Source organism: Adiantum capillus-veneris, chromosome 1 (assembly GCF_014529385.1).
Source record: "Adiantum capillus-veneris isolate H3 chromosome 1, ASM1452938v2, whole genome shotgun sequence".
Lineage (NCBI taxonomy): Eukaryota > Viridiplantae > Streptophyta > Polypodiopsida > Polypodiales > Pteridaceae > Adiantum > Adiantum capillus-veneris.
In genome coordinates, this window is record NC_140931.1 from 78314509 (window position 1) to 78337043 (window position 22535).

A 22535-nucleotide genomic window follows, 5' to 3' on the forward strand; every position below is an offset into this window, starting at 1 on the left:
GTCCTTTAAGTACTGCAAAATGTTTTCCATTATTCTAAAACCAGCAAAGTCAAAAGACCATAATAGCCGTGAGTAGGAATCCGACATATAGTCTAAACTGGACCACCTAATACCAGTCAACCTACTCAGGAATTACAGATAGTGGGTCCATTTGAGCCCTATAAACCAATAAATTTCTAAAGCCATCATCCTAGTCTTCCATCTTACTGGGAGGGACTAGTGTTTAGGACATGTATGTTGCTATTTTTAGACTTATACTTATACACAAAAGGACATAACAGTTCAAAAGACACCTGGCTTTAGACAAAAAAGACTAGCACAAAAATGACTCAGTCTTTGATTCATTTGTGTACATCAACATGCAAACGAAGCATCATTCTAGTGCTTTATACACAAGATAGTCAATAAAAATTGATTCTAAAGGGAAGGAGGCCAGGTTCATTAGTGTCCAATAGCAGTTAGGGAAAAAAGATCCTAAGTAAAGTTAGAATCATCATCTACATCCAAATAAACAAGACAACACATTTGTTAGCCTTGATTATGTTTTATGAGTGTCAACTTATGTCCTACTTAAAAACCTTTTACTTTTACCTACCATCTATATAGTGTAAAGTAGAAGCAAGTATCCATTGTCAAGAGAAATGGTATGAAGCTACCATAGTTTTGAGATCAAAAGGCCATTACCCCTCCCGATCAAGTGTACAGTTTTCAAGGTGTGTTTTTCAAGAGATACTCTATAAATTTCAAAAGATTACATATATATTAAATATATTTAAGTTATGATCAGTAGGCCGCCACCTCTTCTTATCCAAGTGAGATCCTTTCAATTAGGTGTTATGAAGTATTAAGGTTAGCCGTTTACCGCCGATATTTTAATGGAAATTATATAAAAATTTAAGTTGTGATCAAAAGGCCATCACACCTTCTAAACCAAGTGTGTTCCATACATTTCTTTTCAAAAGATTAAAGAAGTCAAGTCATGAAACCTCTTTGCCAAAACCAATTCCAGATACACATGTTTTTTGTAGACAAGAATTAAATCTAAGATTTTACACATGTGTCCTAAGCAGGGTCATGATTCAATTAGTACCTCAGTCCATGAGTTGTTTGTATGAGACAAGAAAACAAGGTGATTTGTAAACCTGCAATGCCTATGTAAATGAGTGATGACTTTAGCATACAATCTCAACCATAATAGTAAAAAAAACTTGCAGCAGTATGAAAACTCTTAAAAGCCAATAACAATCATCTACACTTCCCTGATCTTAGTGCTAGTCCATTTTGAATTTGATTCACCATATATAAATCAACGCAATCCATTGAGTGAAATTCAATTAAATAGTTTTAGGAACCCACAGTTCATAAGATACCAATGTTAGAGTTTTAATCATTCCTAGTCGAATCCCTAGCACTAGCCACATTCTAAGGTATCCATCACTACAATATGCACAACATAAGCACCTAGTTAGATTGGTTTGTTACAAAAAGACAAAACATCCTCATTATAACCTCTAATTAGTTTGTTAGAAAAAGACAAAACATCCTCATTATAACCTCTAAGTGTACCAAAAAAAAAAGAGGGGGGGGGGGGGGGGGGGGGGGGGGGGGAATGGCCGTATTTCCCCATTATTAGAAAAATTGTAATTAAAAATCATTGCAACCCATAGAGTGCAATATAACTGTATAGTTTTAGGAACCCAAAGTTTATAAGCTATCTATGTTTAGAGTTTACTCATTCTTGGTTATATACCTAGCACTAGGCAAGTTAAGAAATGGACATAACCAAAGTATGCACCACTAGTTATTCATGTCATAATTTAAGCCTATCCTCAAAACATTTAGACTTCTTAACCGCATTTAATCTAGGTTTTCCAAGCCAAAAAATGGCAAACATAACCCAAAATTTCTCATAAAGCAACAATAAGTAAAGCTTTTAAAAATGGGCGGCACAGTAAAAACCACGGAGTGCATCTAGATGCTGCCTAGAGAAGTTTAAAATGATGTAAAATTTTCTAAATTTTTTGCAAAATAGAACCACTAAGAAGGAGCAAAAATGGCTCAATCAATCCCAAGGTATTATCCATTATGAACATATCCTGGTTGGGCAACGTCTTCAAGCACATGATAGGCAACCAAAATAAACAATGGAACACTAGTATACACAACATATTGAAAAGAGAGTAATGCATGATTAAACCACATCAAAGTTGCTCTAATGCCATCATCCACAAACCTTTAGTAAAATAACCAGTCACAGCAAAACTCGGAAACAATTTATAGAGATGTATTTTTTAATATCAATAGGTCGGAACCAACCTGAGAGGTGGTTCTTTGTTCGACAACCTCCATAGTGTAATGCTTTAGGCTAGGAAACTCAACAACACCACACCCACACAAACTTGTAGTGAACCTGTATAATCGGTAGATAACCAAGTAGTCAACTCTCTTTTCAGGACACACACCAATGAAAACCAAAGCTAAGTGAGGGGAAAGAACATCCCTTACCTTTAAGTAGAGGACCCTTAAACCGAGTTCGGACAAAGACACCCACATGCTATGCTTACAAAATTGGTGTGAAGTCCAAATATGCAGGCAACACAAGTACCATAGCATGCCAACATCAGGAGCCCTTGGTGATGGTGTGAAGGAGAGAGAGAAAAGCGGGATCAGAGATAGCCTCACAAATCATAGGGTAGGGAGGAAGCCACTAGAAAGACTCACATCATGCTCAACAAGAGAGAGCTCATTCTAGAGCATGTACTGAATTATGCCAAGGTTATTAACTCTTTAAAAGTAAGTTTAAGGGGAGTGTTCCTACAACTCATAACACAAGTGTGTTTAGAGGTGAGTTTTACCCGATGCATACCGATCAAAGAGCTATACTTAATACAGGATAGTATAAGAAAGGGTTTGGCCCCATACGAGAGCTATAGATTAAAAACATCAAGTGAAAGGTCCTTCACAAGATATGACAAAGTCATAAAAAGTTTGAGACACAAATGTCTAGGTATAGGATAGTACATTAGTAAGCCATACATCAAGGTGAGATGTGTGTGTGTGTGTGTGTGTATGTGCACGTGTGTGTCCCCAAACCTAGGCACCATACTCAAGGTGAGATGTGTGTGTGTGTGTCTGTGCCCGCGCGTGCCCCCAAACCCAGGCACCATACTCAATGAGTTGATAGTAGGTCCATTGAGTATGGGTCTAATACCTAATTAGTGTGATGAGATTAGTATGATTAATTCTAAAGCCAGGCCGGTCGTTATGTGTAATAGCTGTTGTAATAGTGTTAACTAGGTTAGACATTTTAAAACCATTGATGCAAGATTTATTAATTAGGGGGCTCATTTCTTCCCAAGCAATGAAGCTATTTGAAGAAGAATTTGTATCCATGCCACTACAAATCATACAAGTCACGTGTGCCATCGGCTCCGCTTGTTGAGGCCGTCGCAAACGCCAAGAAATTTTTATGCTATCTTTCTGATATGCATGCATGGCATGCCAATATGGTGGGATGTTTATTGTTCACGCTTCCGCAATAACATCAGCCACTCAATTCACAACAAAATTGTGGCTGCTGGATGGGTTATGATCGTTGTATATGTAGATAACAATGGGCACACTACAACAAAAAAGGGGGCCTTCGACGCAGGTTTTGATGCACCCCGTTGAAAAAACCGTTGATATACGCGTCTCTACAAAAACGTTGCTATATGGGTTGATATACGCATCAAAAGGTAATATTATCGACGCATATTTCGACGGGCCTAGCGACGACAATAACAGAAAAAAAAATTCTTAGGCAGAGGACAGGCAGCCTGGCCTGTGCCTAGTGAAAAGATGGACACAGCCACAGCCAGGCTGCCTGTCCTCTGCCCAAGAAAGCGAGCAGCACCAAAATCAACCATGCTCCCGCAAAAATTTCGGCAGAGTTTCCTTCGTTTTTACATAAACTTTAAAAAAAAAACCATATCATGTATAGGCCTCCTACATGCTATCCATGTAGGATCTCACATGAGATTTAAGGCCAATGAAAGAAATGAAATGAACTTTGTGCAAAACCATAACCGTATTAACTTAAAACCATAACCATAACGAACTTAATTTGTGCAAAACCATAACCAAATAAAAACCATAACCAAATAAAAACCATAACCGTCCATAACCATATTGATCAAAACCATAATGCAGATAACCATAACCATAAACAAAACAATAACCATAAGCATAATCAAAAAGTTAAACATAACTATAACCATGTCTATACAAGAATAGGAGAAATTACCATGTCTATACAATGACAATGACAATAACCATAACCATATATGTCTATACAAAAAAGAGAACAGAAGCATGTCTGTGTCTCACAAAGAATATATATGAAATCCACTAATGATTAGGCATCACAACCTGCACAAGGACAAGTCACAAAATTAGTATTGATATTACTTCACATATACTTATTTAATTAAATCAACTCACACATATTAACGCCTCACCTCAATCAATCAGTGAGACTCCAAGGCCTCCAAGTCTACAGGCTCTCCTGAAGCATCAAGATCATTCAATACTTCATAGATACCTCTGCGATATCCATCTGTCTCCTCCTGGCGTGCCGGTGCTCGGTGCATCCCAAGATTCTGCGTTTATGCAAAATTCAAAGTAATAAGAATACATGATTCATCACGTTTAAAAAAACGCCATAGCTAGGATTGGATTGTGAGATGTCCTCCTGGTCATCTGTCGTATCTGGGCAGCTTGACGCTATTGTCTGAACCGCGTGTCCGCTGTTCGCTTATCCTCCTTGATCTGTTGCCACGTCTCGTGTGGGATGCTCGAAGGCTTCGGCGAGCCGGTCCTGAAAGCCTGCCGAGTTGCATCTTGTCTATGTTTCACGGTGTCCCGTGCAACACCCTTGATCCACCTCCTCGGAACAGCCTTTGAACCCGGAGCAGGCTGGTACTCTCTCATGATGGTCTCCACTATAAAACTGACTTTGTCCTCATCCTGGTCAGGCCAAGGCCTTAGAATGTTGGTAAAAATTTACAGCTCCGCGAGCTGGCGAATCCGTTGTCTCATCTCAGTCTCCACTCTATCCATGTCAGCAGAACCATCTGCCCGTACAGTATAGAGCTTGGAGGCACTAGGATCGTGTGTCCCCCAAGGTGTTCGAGGTGTGCCAAGAGGTGTGCATGGGTAGGACGGGGGTCGTGAGCGGAGAGGGGTCGAAGCATCTGTGGACCCTCCTCCACAGTAACCACCACCTCCATCTGACGATCGCCGAGATCGGCGAGTGCGCCTGTGCTACAGAGATGAGGATGTACCCGCCTCTACCGCACCCCTAGGTGTCGAAGCAGCCATGATGGGAGACTTCACAAGCATCGTACCCGTAGGCGTCCCCCCCCCCCCCCCCCCCCATAGGCGTCCCTTCCCCCATAGGCGTCCCCCCCCATAGGTGTCTCCCCCATAGACGTCGGACCCTCGGGTGTGAAGCCCGAAGGCGTAGTACCCGTGCCTCTGGCTACCAAGTATTGAGAAGCCTCTGCCATCTGACTAGGCGTCATCCGTGTGACGAAGCCCATAAATTCATCTACACTCATAGAAGCGGGATTTGGAAACTGGTCTGCCATACTAAAGTCCTGCACAAAGAAAGTAAAATAAAGCATCAAAACACCTTTGTTTCAATTAACTTTAAGCTTAATTTTAAATCAACTTCTTCACACAAACACTTACAGGCCTAGTCCTTGACGAGTGAGGCATTATCGATAAGATCTTGCACCGTATCATTGTCTATCTCTAATTGCAGACATAACTCTACCCCAACTCGTTCTGGCAGATTGTCTTCATCCATTGCATCTTCATCTATACAAGTGTCAATTCTGCCTCGTCTGCGTCATCCCTCGTATATCTATCAACTTCCTCTGCCATACCTTCGTCCATCTCATCTAATGTCACAGTAGTATCTACGTCGTCTGAACGACTTTCCTCCAGGAGCTCTTGCCCTTCAAATACTTGTTTATTTCTTGGAGCAACCTGAACCACAAACCACCATTGTCGCTCTCTTGGGTCCAGTACAAAGACCACTTGCTCGCAATTTTCGGGGAGAGAAAATGTGTCGCTCGCATCTGTCCAAACCTTTGTAGAATCTATTTTCACAAGCTTGTTTTCATCTCTGCGTACCATTGCATTGTGACCAGAAGTAATCACCTTGAACCAATTCACATCCAACAAAAACATCTCAAACTGCCTAAAGCTGACTTTCAGGATATCTGACACCAGACCACAGTAATCCACGTTGCTAGTGCTCTCATTTGTGTCTCTGGCACTGGCCCTGCTCTTTTGCATGAAACTAACCATTACCCCACTGTCAAACGTGTTTCTTTTGTTGTCAATTTGTTGTGTTCTGAAATGCTTTCCATGCAACCACAGTGCCATGTATGTATGATAATTTTAGTCACATCCAATAGCCATCTCTTCCTCTTCTAGAGATATGGGTTCTCCCATCTCTCGAGCTGCTCTCACTGTCTTGTCCAACCATGCCATTTTAGGGAATTCAGGTAGAGGAGCGAGATAGTGTGGCAAGGGTAAGCCTCTAGTCGTTCGGCTTCGCCTGAAATCGTGTCGCTCCCTATTGCGTCTCTCTTTCTCTTCTTCGTACCTTTCAAGACATTTTTTCATCGGCTATGAATTTAGTATACAGAACTTCATGATCTTTTCTCGCATGGTCGTTCATTTTCTTCGACACCCCTTGCCCTTGCGGATCCTCTCCCACCAGTCTTGCATCCTCCTCATCGCTCCACAGTCGAGGCATTTTTGGGTCAGAAACTGATAGAAATTCGGTCGTCAAGACAAGAGACTCTTGCACCAGCCATCCTTCTACCATGCTCCCCTTTGGACGCGCTTTTTGGCGAAAAAAACCCTTAAGTGTTTTCGTGAACCACTCTAGAAAGAACATCCAATGGCTGTGGACTGTACTGGCCACTACAACCTCATCTACTACATGGACGAGCAAGTGCATTTGGATAGTTAGGTAGCTCGTGGGTAGATACTTCTCAATCATGCAAACTGCCTCAATGGCGTTAGTCCTTGCGACTGCAATATACTCCTCCCGTATTTCCTTGGAAGAGATCCACCGCACTAGCTCTGAAATCTTGTATATGCAAGTCTGCACTTCCTCTGTTAAACACCCCTTGATCGCAATTGAAAGAATGAATTGCAAGAACTTATGCCAGTCGTGCAATTTCAGTCCATGGATCCTTGCATACTGTTGTCCTACTGGTTCAACTGCATCTGCTATGTCGATCCCATGCCATAACTCCTAGAGCTCGTCGACTAGTGGAGCTAGATAAACATCCATGTTTTTTGCCTTGAACTTACCAGGTACAATCAAGCTTAATATCAAATGACCCTTCTTGATGGCAAGCCACGACGGGAGGTTGTAATTGATAAGGCACACAGGCCAAGTGCTCCATGACGAGCTTCTCAAGCCAAATGTATTGACTCCATTCATTACCATGCCCAAATGCAAATTGTGTGGTTCACTCTTAAAATGTGGCCAGGTATCTTCAATGTGCCTCCAATCCTTTGAATCAGCGGGCACCCTAAATGTTGCGTCAGTGGATCTATTCGTAGAATGCCACCGCATCAACTTTGCAATGGAACCACAATGAAACATGCTTTTTATCCTAGGAATAATAGGGAAATGCGGCAACACTTTAGCTGGCACTGTATCGCCAACTGCATCTTGTTTGTAGCGCATTGCTCCGTACTTAGGACACGACAGACAATCTGCAAATTCATTGCGAAAAAGAATGCAATCATTTGAACATGCATGAATCTTGTTGTAGTCCAAGCCAACTGAGGTCAATAGTTGCTTTGCGTCTGGCCTGGACGGGGGCATTTCATTGCCAGCCGGGAGAAGTTGCTCACACAACAACCTGTTTAAGCCACATTAAATTAAAAAGTGGTCCAAGCACGTCATTGTTGCAATCGAAAAATCTTTTTTGTAAATTACGTACCTAAACAAAGCAGTGACGCTTGCATCTGACAACCCGTACACTGATTGAAGATTAAAAAATGCCAGACAAGTACAAAGGACAGATATTTTGGCACCTTCATAGATTGGTTGACGTGCCAACTTCCTCAACATGTCTTCAAGAGATAGGCGCATGGCTTCTGGTGCTGCTTCGTTAGCGTTCTCCTCGCTTGTCAGGAAGACGGCATCCAGCATCTCCTCCATGCCGTCGTCTTCTGCCTGTAAGCCCTTTTCTGCTTCCATCCTTGGCTCTATATTGGTCGGACCTTCACGCATTATCCTTTTTCTCTCTCTCTCAGATGTAGGTGCTATGTCGCAAAAATCAATGCCCGTTCCGTAGGAGTCGTATCGTAGATTTTGTACGGTTTCTCTAGCAAACTCTCTGTACTTGTGCACATGCTCATTACATATCCTACGCTTGCGTAGGATTTGATACTTGTAGAGCGTGCACGAGCATGCAATCTTTTCCTCCATGTTAGTTGATGACGTTGCCATCTACAATGATTATGAATGTTGTTTTAATATATATACTCCTCACAATGTAAACTACCTCGCATTCTCTAGTCTTGCCCAATCTCTGTACACCTCGGTCTAGAGGTGTATGGAGATCAGGACCACCGGGTCAAAATCTTGTCTTTATTGGTCAAATCCTATATGGGTAGACACATACGTGCACTCCCAGGTGTACATGGCAATGCATGTAGCGGGCAAAACCCCTTTGCCTCTTTTAGTTCCATAGTTTCTGCTAGAGGGAGAGAGAGAGAGATAGAGAGAGTTTCTGTCCTTTTCACACAATTGGTCAGTCAACCTAACTCTTTCTCTCTCACTTTCTCTATCTACTATCTATCTCTCTCTCTACCTCTGTAGCTATCTCTAGTTAATTCTATCTCTCTCTCTCTCTCTCTCTCTCTCTCTCTATATATATATATATATATATATCACTCTCTATCTCTCTTTTTCTCTCTCTATCTACGTACCCTATCTCTCGTTCTTTCTCTCTCTATCTCGCTCTTGCTATCTCTCTTTCTCTCTCTATTTCCCTATTTCCCTATCTCTCTCTCTCTGTCTCGCTCTCCACTTCCCTATCTCTCTCTCTCTCTCTCTCTCTCTATTTTCCTCTCTCTCTCTCTCTCTCTCTCTCTCTCTCTCTCTCTCTCTCTCTCTCTCTCTCTCTCTCTCTCTACTTCCCTATCTCTCTATTGATCGAACGAGCGACTGAGCTAGGGAGATCCAGACACCCACGCCTGCGGAGGACTACACAACATCGACAGAGGCTGCATCAGAGGATCCATGTCACTTTGGCTCGACATGCACAATGCCCGGTCAGACTACTGACCATGGAGGAGATTGATGAGATTCGCCAGGCGACAGATGTTGGATCTCCTATGATCTACCTATCCGAGCTAGCTGTTTTAGCTGCTTAGTACACACCCAGCAATTTAGGATTCCATAATATTTTATTTTGTCATCTTGTTACTCTGACTTTGTATCAGATCCACCACATTGTAACTTTCTGGTCTCATAGGTCACTTTGGCCTTTGGAAGACGTTAATATAACATTTCATTTCATTTCTCTCTCTTTAATTTCTCTTTCTTTAATTTTGATTTCCTACGCATACATTAATTCTCTCTCTCTCTCTCTCTCTATCTTTTTAATTTCTTATTTACACACATACACACACATATTTCTCTCTCTTTCTCTCTTTGATTTTCTACACACACACACACATTTCTCTCTCTCTCTCTCTCTCTCTCTCTCTCTCTCTCTCTATCTATCTTTTTAATTTCTTATTTACACACACACACACACACACACATATTTCTCTCTCTTTCTCTCTCTCTCTCTCTCTCTCTCTCTCTCTCTCTCTCTTTCCTACACACACACACACCACTCTCTCTCTCTCTCTCTTTCCTACACACACACACACACACCGCTCTCTCTCTCTCTCTCTCTCTCTCTCTCTCTCTCTCTCTCTCTCTCTCTTTCCTACACACACACACACGATGTAGAGAGAGAGAGGGGTTGGGGGGGGGGGGGGGGAGTTTCATAATACCTGTACAGCAGGTTTCGGCGAAGATCTGAGCGCGCGCATTGCAGGCAAAAATGGGCCCTGCGAGTCGGTTTCCCTTTTTTTTCCTCCAATTTTTTTTGCGTCGAAATGTGCGTCGATATACTCGTGGTAATGTCCGTCGATATACGCGTGGAAAAGCATGCCTTGCCACACGTATTTCCACGCGCATATCGATGACTATTCCGACGCATATATCGATGGGATGAAAGTACGTCGATATCCGTGTGGAAAGTTACGGCCGTCGATATATACTGCGTCGATATCTTGATGTTATGTTGTAGTGGCACTTTACATCATTGGCTCTATGCACAAGGTGCAACCAATCCAAATGACAATTTCTATGGGTAGAAAGTCACCATGGCCTAGCTATCAAGAAACTGATTCAGGCATGACATGAATAGATTAAGAGTCTCCAAGTAGGTAATCTCTTGTGTAAACACATGAGAAAATCTAGTATGACTATTTTTCTTTGGGGTATTTGACATCTTTCTCCTCTGCTCATGGAGAGAGAATATTCTGTCACAACTTTGTTGTGAATAAGATTCCAGATGAAGAAGATCCATTGCTTAGTTGCAGCAATGATTAGGCCTCTAGGAGTCATTTTACTTCAATTCTATTCTTCCAAATTCATCTTCACTCCAGAGTGTGATGTTATTGGTCAATATTTTTGTTAAGTGCCAATGTCATTTGAACCTTTAAAAAACTAGACTCTTATGTCACAGAGAAAACAATGATTACAAGGAGCAACCTTCAAAATAGAGAAGGATATACATTGTACACCAGTTTTCTAAGGTATCTACGGGTCAAAGGAAACCAAGGTTCAACCCCCTTTGAAGTCTTCTTTCTGATTTGAGAGATTATCTTTTGATCCTTATTAGGAAGCTCCAATAAGTATGATTGATGATCCGCCTCACAAATGCTAATGCAGTTCACCATCTCATCTCTCACTGAAGTTGGGACAAGGGCATGTGTATTGAGACTATATAAATAAAAAAGATTTAATTTCACTAAGGAAAATAAATGACAAATCTGCTTTTCCTTTGGACGAGAAAAGCGCTCTCTTATTGTTGAGCTACAAGCCATGAGTCTGTGATTGCCATCCCATATGAAAAACATTTGATTTGAAAGAATTTCAAGGTGTGATATGCTTTCACCTCCTCCTCAAATTCCTCACTGACTTCGCTCCAAATAGGATCCCATTTTGAAATAGTTTCCTCTTAGACGAAGCACTCTTGGCGTGAAAAAGTCCACAAAGAAACAATAAAAGCACCTTTTTCAGCCACATAACCCTCCTTGCCAAAAGCAGCCTTCAAACCACCCATTTCATTTCTGAGTCCTCTAACTTTTGCATGAGGCATCAATCTGCCAAGAGGGATACAAGGACACTCATGACAACTAAACAATCATATTCAATTCAAAATATCTTCTCCTTTGTTCTGGTAGATCTCTTCTCCTTTATTGTCATCTTGACCAACCTCATGTCGTGCCACAAAAGGCACAATTGCAAGGGCTTGTTCTCAAGGAACAAGCTCAGTTGGAATCAAATCATCACATTGAGTGACACCTTTCGAATTAGGTTGACTTTCTCCATCTTCAACCAAATCCTCTGTATCTTGAAAACTTGTCTCCACCACATTACTAACTTCATCCAAAATTTGACTACTTATTGGAACATCCTTCTTTTTTGAGACTCTCTGATGCTTCATTTGCTTAGAGAACAATATGGACTCACATGACTGCAAACACCACAAAACAATCATTAGATTACAACACCAGAAGCAGTCAAATGACTATCATGCTTTCTCCCATCATACACTTAAAAGATTCAAATTTATTAGCCAAAAGGATTAAATTAACTAATTAACATTGAAAATTTCCAATCTCAAGGAGGGTACGTTGACATGCCCTCACTCAAGGATGAAATAGGGAAAGAGAAATTCAAAGTCACTGGTGTGTACGTGTCCTCTCAAAAAATTTAATATTTTTCTTTCCATATTTCATCATTGGATGCGGGCACGTCAACCCGCCCTCCCTGAGATTGGAATTTCCAATTGTAAATTTATTGTTTGGTGGAGGGCATGTTGATGTGCCCTCTCTGAGATTGGAATTTCCAATTGCAAATTTATTGCTTGGAAGAGGGCACATTGACGTGCCCTCTCTGAGATTGCAATTAGCCTTGTTGAATTTCAAGATTGTAATTATGCCTGCTGAAATTTAGCTAGCTCAGTTGACAATTGATGCAGTTAAACCAAGCCCTGCTGAATGAAATTAACGTTGTTGCATTTACTGATACTTAAATTAACACAACCCAAATATTACGCAGGCACCATTAAAATTATAAGCTACTATCCAAGCTCTCATGGAGAGAGATTGAGTAGTAAGCTTTCTTCCTTCTCTCTCTCTCTCTCTCTCTCTCTCTCTCTCTCTGTCTCTCTCTCCCTCTCTCTCTATATATATATATATATATAAATAACACCCTTAAAAGGGGTTGTAGTCAAGAGGCATGCAGAGGAAATTATACGCCTCCGCACGCCGTTCGACTACAACCCTCTTTTCATAACACCCTTAAAAGGGGTTGTAGTCAAGCGGCATGCAGAGGAAATTATATGCCTCCGCATGCAGTTCGACTAATATATATATATCCCTTAAAAGAGGGTTGTAGTGGAACGGTGTGCGGAGACGTATAGTTTCCTCTGCATGCCTCTTGACTACAACCCCTTTTAAGGGTGTTATTTATATATATATATATATATATATATATATATATATATATATATATATATATATAGAGAGAGAGAGAGAGAGAGAGAGAGAGAGAGAGAGAGAGAGAGAGAGAGAGAGATTCAGAATTTGGATTTAGCAACCAACCTAGGCAAGATCGAAACTCAAGAAATGGAACCCAAAAGTGCATATGATTTACTCTCATTCTCCTCTTTGTAATGACTCGTGCCTCTCTCTTTCGAACGGCCAGACTTTTCTCGTCAGATTCTCTTTCAAACAAACAGATCCTGGTCTTTTTTCCATCCCCTTCTCTCAAAAAGAGAATGGGGAAAATGCTGGATTGGGGGTATTACCTACTCATGGGGACCATCTTGACAGAAAATGCAACTTATGGAGGCCATCTTGATTAAAAAAAGTAGATGCTAAAAATTAATGCTACTGAATGAAATTTATTGATGAATGAAAATTAACGCCTACTGAATCAATTTGCAGCTGAAAATCAATGCCTACTAAATAAAATTGGCCTACTAAATATACACTATTGAATGAAATTTGATCAGGCAGCATATTGTGCAATAAAAAAAAAAAAATGTAGCTGCTAACCTGTGGGAGAGCACGCATACGTGCCCTTCCCCAAACATCTATTAAGGAACAACTACCTGGAGCATGTTCTTGATCTTGTCACCTTCCTCTTCAAAGCCATTCTTCAAAGAGAGCCACAATGCCATGCTCCCTCAATAGATCTCTCCCTTCATACCTTAGCCCTCTCTTGAGCCCTCAACCCTCTGCAGAGGTAGACTTTATCACTCATATAAGGCGGCCTAGTGTAACCTCATTGCTTTAATTATTTTTAGCTGAGAATTTTAAGACCTTTTAACGTTTCCCAACCCCCACTCAATGCATGTTAATGAGTGCATAGTAATAATATTTAATTGTCAAAGGATGTTATGGGGCAATAAATGTCTATCGTCTCTGGTGCTTTTTTAACACTTAGTCACATTTTGTTATTCAAACATAGAGCCCACGGTTTCCATCCTTTTTCTATGTCTAGATCACTCAAGTTTTCCATATTCCCTTATGAGGTCTACCATTCATCTGGGTTCTATAGATGGATGGAAGTATCATCATATTGGGCCCTCAATCAAGGCACAGGCTAGTGATTGTTGCAAACAAACAACAGGTTGAAGGGAAGTTACACTTCATTAAGGAATATTTTGATCTATTGGTTCTTCCTATATCACTTAATCCTTTGTCATTAAGTCATGAAGATGTGAAGATTGAGACAATTGAGCTATCCACTAGTGACATCGAGTTCCTCCTCTACGCTTATAAACATCAATTCTATAAGGTATTTATTGAACTTGATAGCCACAGAGTCCTACCGTATGGCAGGCGAATATTTTTGAGCAAGGAGAAAATCGAGCGAGCAATGTGTTTGTGTGTGTGTGTGTGTGTGTGTGTGTGTGTGTGTGTGAGAGAGAGAGAGAGAGAGAGAGAGAGAGAGAGAGAGAGAGAGAGAGAGAGAGAGAGAGAGAGAGAGAGAGAGAGAGAGAGAGAGAGAGAGAGATGCGTCTAGTTGGATGAGTGGATACCGCTTGATTTTGAATTTCTACTTTTAAGGATAAGTAAGTGGATACAAAGACTCTCTGCCTCAACAATATTTCTTGCCCGCTCTTGCTATTAGCTTTTGATCCTTCTCAAGCAGGCTTCCCACATAATCTTCATAATTGGCGACACCTATATGCAAGAAATTTATAAGCTCATCTTGCACATGCATGAAAATAAGAGCCTATGTGCTTATGCTATAGCATAGAGCATCAATATCAATATAAAAAGTTACAAATCTCTATATTCTTTTCAAGAAATCCATTAAAATTTAATGTGACATATCAACTCAAAAGTTCATGCATTGCAAAATAAAAGAATTGCAATTTTGGGCACTTTTTTGGGTCAATTATAATGATAGAAATCACATTCCAATTTTTTCATTCATAATACTAGAGAAGCTTTTTGTAATCTTTGTTCACCAAGAAATAGTCCTATTGGTAGCATCCAAGTTATAAAATATGTTTTTGGCCAAGGCTTGCAATGGAGGTTTATACATGAGCTTAAGCTCCAACACTGTTTTAGCATCAATCCATATTGGATTTGAGTTGACAATCAACTTATCTAAGCCAACATGAAAGTGATCTATTCAATTAAAATACAATTGTTTAGAGCTTAACCCTGGAATATTGTTAGGCATGCAACAACCTACATGTACATATGAATTGCAATAACCCAAAAAAAATCATCTCTTTCTATTACTTGTAGGTATGCCTGCCAACATGGATGGGTACATGCAATGAAAGGTGGAAAAAAAGGGGAATCCATAAGCACTAGCTTTGGTTTTTGGGTGGAGAGGATTTGGCAACATGGATGGCTACATGAAATTCTTTGTGAGAAAAGCATGCCACTACGAGGTCAACTCAAGTCATTAAAATTAGGTCTAATTTGTAGCTTTGGTGTGTCAATTTGATTAATATCCCTCTATTGCTATTTATTTAGTGTAAGTGGTCGCAATGATGCTTGCAATGGTTGTGTCTCTAGCCATCAACTAAGTTGACATTGTGGGGTACAAATAAAGTCTTAGTAAGCAAGTACATTAGAATAGCAACAAGACATCTATCATCATTCAAATGATGTGAATGAAAGATTGTGGGTCGTGTCACATATGTCTGCTCCTTGGACATGCCCAATTTTATGTTTGTGCACAACTTGTGGCAAGAAGCTACATTGCAAGAGACGTTTTTTGTTCAGGGCAATCTCCTCGAGAAGAAAAAGACATTCCTTTTATTAGAAGCAAGAATGACACTTAAATGTCTTGAACTTTAGATCACGAAGAGGCATCATGAACACTTTATAGTCAGATGAGACCTTCATTTTCTTGGGCTCACTATCTATGTGTGTTAGCTAGGGTGTTCAACTTGCCTTGTAAGAGTACCCACATGTGACAAGAAAGTTATTTGGTACATAATGGAAATGTCTGTAGCCATATAAACTGGTGCGAATGGCTACATGCAAGTTTCTAATAGAAATGTTTACCTATGAGTTTCTACAGGTAGCTAGCAGGGTTGTTTCATTTGCCTTGTATGAGCGCCACATGTAACAAGGATGGAATTGCCTATAGCCATCCATGCCGATGTGGAATGGAAATCTTTACCCGTCACTCCTGCAAACATTGGCATGATCATTCAAAAAATGAATGGAAAATCACCAAAATACCCCTCTAATTTGTGGAAAGTCCCAAAATACACCTCAAATTTCAAAAATTCCAAAAATATCCTTGTATCTATTTTAGTTGGATTGTTCATGATTTCCTATTCTTTATTCTTTTTTGACAATGGAGATCCGTGTTTAGTGCTAAGCATGTAATTTGTCACAAATTACCTCCCAAAAAAAGACAATTATGTCTAAAAATAATGAAGCAATTCATCTCCAAAGCCTACATAACTAGCTCAAATTCTAGTTTAAGTATCTTATATTGATAGACAATCAATCTTCTTATGAAAAGCTACAAATTTTTTAATCTTCGGATAAATTTACTCTCACAACTAGGGGTATTTTGGGTATTTTCGAAAATTTTAAAGGCATTTTGGGAATTTATGACAAAGTAGGGGGTACCCAGCTAAGGAAAATCGGAAAAATGGTAGAATCACGTGAGATCCGTCTCGAAGCTGAATGGGAGGTGTCGAAGTTTCCATACAAATGTCTGAGCGAGGGGGGAGATGCGAGGTGAATTCAACTGCTCATGCTCCAGCCAAATGCTGCAGCTGCTTTGCATCCTATCGCGCAGGGAACTGGCAGCTATGGGGGCACAGGAGGTTCATGCTATTTTTTATATGCAGGGAATTGTGCTCAACATCGCAACACCTACTGCATGTTATGTGAACATTGTGAGGTCGTACCATAATTATGTCGCGCGTTCGAACTTCTCATCCGCCTTTTACAGTGAGAGAGATCTCAACTCAGAATTGGAATCTGAGGAGTATCCGATGAATATAATATCAACAGAGCTAGTACGTACCATTGTGGCATTGGGAGTTTTTTTAATTTGAAAGGTATTTTGGCAATTCCGCAAATTAAAGGGGTATTTTGGTAATTTTCTAAAAAATGAACTGCCTGTAGCCATCCACGCCGGCGTGGGTGGCTACAGGTAGTTTCACGTCATTGTTTTTTCTTGCCTATTCCCATGCTATAAATCCATGCTACATCGCAACGATAAAAGGCTGATTCTCTCTCTCTCTCTCTCTCTCTCTCTCTCCCTTCTTCTTCTTCTTCTTATCCTCTCTCTCTCTCTCTCTCTCTCTCTCTCTCTCTCTCTCTCTCTCTCTCTCTATCTCTCCCGTACATAATGTGAGAGGTTAGAGAGGATGGAGACGGGGCCATTATCGAGCGACGGCGTGCATTCAGCCTCGGTGTGACTTTGACTGACTCATCAGAGCTCTCGTTGTTTCTGCGAGCTTTGGATCAAGCCTATATTGTAGCGATGGATGCAGAGTGGAAGCCTCTGCGCTCGAATGACACAAAGAGATGTTTCCCCGTGTCTCTAGTAGGTGATACAATTTTCCAATAAAAAAGGAAGAGGCGAATCAAAACACATTCTCCTTTGCAGTTGAAGAAGTCAAAAAATAGCGCGCCGTCGAAAACGGTCGTGAGTGGATGAGGTTTAAAGAGAATCTCTCTCTCTCTCTTTCTCTCAGCTACAAACTGACGTCTGGTTGCATGCTAATCAATCTCTCTCTCTCTCTCTCTCTCTCTCTCTCTCTCTCTCTCTCTCTCTCTCTCTCTCTCAGTGCAGCCGTTTTTTGACCTAGTAGACAGCAGTCCACTCTTTTGATCATAACTTCTTCATCCGAACTCCGATTTGGGTGATCTATAACCTCAATCGAAGAGCACGAAGTCCTCTACGCATTGATGTAAAGACATAAATTTTCAGAGTTATAGAAGGCGTGTCTCTAGCAGCATTTCCGAAGTGAACAGGTTCAACAAAATTGATTCTCATCTCCTATTTTACATACAATGTCTTCCGGCACTCACAAGGGTTCTTCTTCTTCAACAAGGTCCACAACCATTGTGGAAAATGATCCAAAATCTCCTAAGTGTGGAGATAGCAACACAACCACCCAACCAACGACATCGGAAACCATGATCATAGTGTACTTGGTATCATTGCAAGAGACCGTAAACAAACAAGGCGAAGACTTACGAGCACTTGCAATGGAGAATGGCACACTAAGGGTACTTGTGGTTGAGAATGAGAATCTCAAGAGGACACTTGAGACGCAAACAACACGTTTGATGCAACTTGAAGAGGAAGTCAAGGAATGTAAACGCTCTCTTGTGGACTTGAATGCTTTGAAGTAGCGAATGAGCAAAGTAGAGCATGACCATGTATTGAAAGAGGAGAAATTTGACACTATGAGCCGGGATGTATGCGACATGAAAAATGTATGCACAAACAAGTCTTGGGCTGATGTATGTGGTAGCAATGTGGTTTCTAATTCCTCACTCATGCAAGCTATGGTTCAAACAAAGAATGTTGAGAATGTGGATGTGGAGGAGTTGAAGGAACGGGAGCGACGTTCCAAGAACATTGTTATTCGTGGAATTCCCGAAGAGAAGTTAGAGACACCTCCTTCTCTTGCCATTGTTATTGAAGATTTCTTCAAAACCCACTTTGGCATGTCCGGAAAATGGTCTATGGAGCACATAGAGTGGGGAAGCAAGGAGCTCCTCGCTCGGGAGAACGGCCAATTGTATGTACCATGCCGGATGAGACCAAGCGAAAGATTATCCTTGATAATAGTTGGATCTATTTGAGGGATACAAAATGTTTTGTATGTGAAGATCGCACTATTAAACAACAAAATATGCGTCGCAAGGCATATGAGGAAAAGAATAATAAAAACAAGGAGATCTCTCATGAAGAAAATGTGCCCAAGGAGGAGGCAAGTCTCTCAATCAAATAGGGATGCGTGACCTATGAGACCGAGTTACAATTGAAAATATGCTTTTGGAATTGTAATGGATACCCATGGAATGCGGGGGTTGGCATTGATGAACTAACAAGCAAAGCCGATGTTGTACTTCCTGTTGAAACTTGGGAGCATGATACACTAAGGATTAACGGCTTGGAGGATTACAATGTATATTCATTGATGTGGTCAAAGAATCTCAAGCAACGAAGAGGACAAGGAGGGTTAGCATGTATGGTTAAGAAAGGATTGGAAGATTTTGTATCAATTGTGAAAGATGACAAGTACAAACGTTATGTATGGCTGAAAATTATGACACCAAAAAGAGCACCCATTTTTGTAGCATGTTGCTACATTCCTCATCATGATTCTCCCTTTTATGCTTGCATGGATAGAGATCAACCATTTTCTGATTTGGAAGAGGACATTGCTTATTTCAAAGGTGAAGGTGATGTTATTGTATTTGGGGATATGAATGCTCGCACAAAAACATTGCAACATGATACTCAACAATTTGATATGCCATACATTTCAAGGGAGTTGGAGGAAGTTCACTTGTATGATCGTACTTCAATGGATGAGAAAGAGCCGGATCACTATGGAAAGTTACTTTTACACATGTGTAATAGCACGGGTATGCTCATTGCCAATGGTGTATCTTTGTGGAGTGGAACCAATGGATTTACATGTAGGAGACATAATGGGGATAGTGTGATTGACTATATGCTACTCTCTGAAGCCATCATGTATCGCATAAAGAGTTTTATGTTTGGTCAATGGACCCCGGAATCCGACCATCGCACCTTATGTATTGACCTTTCATGTGGAGAAGCAACTAAGCATGATAATCTCAGCCAAAGGAAAGAGAAGTTATCACTATGTATGGATTTCAAACGGGCACCAATGTACATTGAAATGGTTGAGCAGAAATTATGGATGACAAAGCTTCAATGTGATGCACCATTGGAAACTAAATGGGAAGCTTTCAAGAAAGCTATTTGTTCTTGTGCGGAAGAATGCTTTGCCATAAAGCAGCTCCATGGTATCAACAAAGTTAGATCACGCAAAAGGTGGTTTGATAAAGAATATCAAGATGCTCGAAATTCCTTGATAAAGCTTGATGCAACTATGGACAAAGACAACTATCAAAGTCATTTGCATACATACAAGGCATTGATTTAAAAGAAGAGAAGAAGATGGGAAGTAAAGCAACAAGAATTTCAAGTCCAAGAAAAGGCACATGCATGTGGAAGATTTTGGAGAAACTTGAGAGGCAAGCGGGTTGAGAATTTTGGTAACTTGAGTCTAGTGAATATGTACACACATTGAAGGCAATTATATGAGCAAGAAAATACTAAAAAAATACCATTTTATGGTTCACTCCCATGTATGCCGTCTTTTTTTACTATTGAGGATGTATGCGGTGGGCTTGAAAAGTTGGCCACTCGCAAAGCGGGAGATCTTCAAGGTATCAAGCCGGAGATGATCAAATGGACGGGAGATTTTACCCATGAGTGGATGTGTGATATGTTCAACCTTGCACTTCAACATGGTATGCCTTATGATTGGAGTACTAATTGGGTTAAGCCTTTGCATAAAGGAGGAGATGTAAGGAATGTAAGCAACTACCGGACTATAATGATTGGGTCTCTTATGGCAAAGTTGTTTGGGTGCATAATGGAGATGAAATTGAGTGATTGGGCTGAAGAGAATGACAAGCGTGCAAAGGGAAAAGCTGGTTTTCATCGATGCCATAGCACCATTGATCATCTTGTCACTCTTCGTGTTCTCATGGAGGAAAGTCGATTGAAAGGCAAGCGATTGTATTGTTGTTTTGTGGACTTTAAGAAAGCCTTTGATATGAGTCCACGTAACAATTTTTGGGGAAGGATGGAAGAACTCCAAGTGCCAAGTGAGTTTATGCTTGCAGTTTCTCGAATCTATGAGAAGGTGATTTGTCAATTGCACATGGGAAGAGAAATTTCAGAAATTTTTGTAAGCACTATTGGGGTTAAACAAGGATGTCCATTGTCACCAACTCTCTTTGGTCTATGCATCGATCAATTGGAACAAATGGTACTTGACTTTATACAAGAAGAAGGCATTGAAGAGGTCACTATTTGCAATGCGGTAATCATGCTTTTGTTGTATGCGGATGATGTAGTGCTTCTAGCACACACTTTAAAAGATGCACAAAAGCTTATGGTTGTCCTTGAGAACTTTTGCTTGCATAGTGGGCTGATTGTAAATGAATCCAAAACAAAGGTTATGCTTGTGAAAACCAACCATAAGGAGAAGCCATGCATTGTGTACAACAACGAGACACTTGAAGTTGTTGAGAGCTTTAAGTACCTTGGCCTTGAGGTTCCATCCAATCACAAGTGGCATGAATGTGCTGTGCGTCGTTTGGAATCGGGAAAGAGAGCATATCATGCATTTGAGAACATGTGTAATGCGGGAAACATCAAGTGTTGGGTTCTCAAGAAGTATCTTTTTGATGCATTGGTGACACCGGTTCTTCTTTATGGAGTTGAAGTGTGGGGCGGGAGCATCTCAAAGTCTACTTGGAACTTAATGCACGCCAGGCGCCCTCATTCAAGAAGAAAATCTACGAAGGTCATCAAGCGTATCTTCCAGAGAATCATGAGTTACGCGATGACTTTTGGGAAGAGATACACCGAGGATGTCTGCACAAGCATGGTTAGAGCACAAGCAGATGTGTAATGACGGTTTGCCCCTAAGGATGAAGAGACTCTCTGTATGGTACGAGTTACCATATTGTCCCAGACTCATGATCAATCACTTGCTCGATCCAATGCACATATTCAAGAATGTGGGTAATATGTTGTGGGACCATCTGATCGGCAAGAAAGATACTTTGGGAGCCAGGGTTGACCTTAGAAATGTGGATCGTATGGAGAAATATTGGCCGCAGACAGCACCTGATGGATTGATAAAACTCCCTAAAGCACCATGGAATTTCCAAGAATTCAAAGTAAAAGAGACCATTCGATCTGTGCGGACCCCCACTGGCGTAATGCACTCTCTCCTAACGTGTTTCACTAAAGAAGGGAAGCTTACCGGCGGTTTGAAGTCGCATGACTGGCATAAAATGTGTCAGGTATGTTTGAAGTGGAATATATCATAGTGGAAATTGTGTAACAAATTCATGTGTGGACTTTAATATCATTGCAATACGTGTTTTGTAGTTTATTTTATCGATGGCCATTGAGGGATGTTTGTGTCCTGACCTCCGTAACACAATCTACAAACTTGCGAAGTTGGTGCAATGGATCTCACAAAAGGAGATCAATGTAGACTCCATACCATTCGGTAAACTAAATGCTGTGGAGATTGTGTGCATGTTTGAGAAACACTTTCCTACTACCATGCTAACCATTCAGGTGCATCTTCTTGTTCACATAGTTGATGAAGTGGAAATAGCTGGCACAGTTCATTCCAAATGGATGTTCTTTTTAGAACGTTTCATGAAAACGCTCAAGGGATATGTGCCTCAAAAGGCACACCCGAAGGGTAGCATGGCAGAAGGTTGGCTGGTATCAAAGTCCCTAGTTTACATTGGAGAGTGGCTAGACGGATTTGATAAAGCCCGGGACACGCTATGGTGAACCATAGATGGTGAGTGCATATCTGGGATTGTCATGTGCAATCTCGATGTTGAGAAGAAGA

The 22535-nt window shown here is 40.8% G+C and overlaps 1 protein-coding gene across 1 annotated transcript; it reads right to left on the reverse strand.

The window, feature by feature from the left end:
* Positions 1 to 4389: 4389 nt before the first annotated feature.
* On the reverse strand, positions 4390 to 8278 carry LOC147465020 (uncharacterized). Its single transcript, XM_086527668.1, has 5 exons — positions 8019 to 8278; positions 7793 to 7937; positions 7172 to 7318; positions 6136 to 6207; positions 4390 to 4410 (listed from the first exon to the last, which is right to left on the reverse strand). The coding sequence occupies exons 1-5, from the start codon at positions 8276 to 8278 to the stop codon at positions 4390 to 4392; spliced, it is 645 nt and encodes a 214-aa protein (XP_086383794.1).
* Positions 8279 to 22535: the final 14257 nt, after the last annotated feature.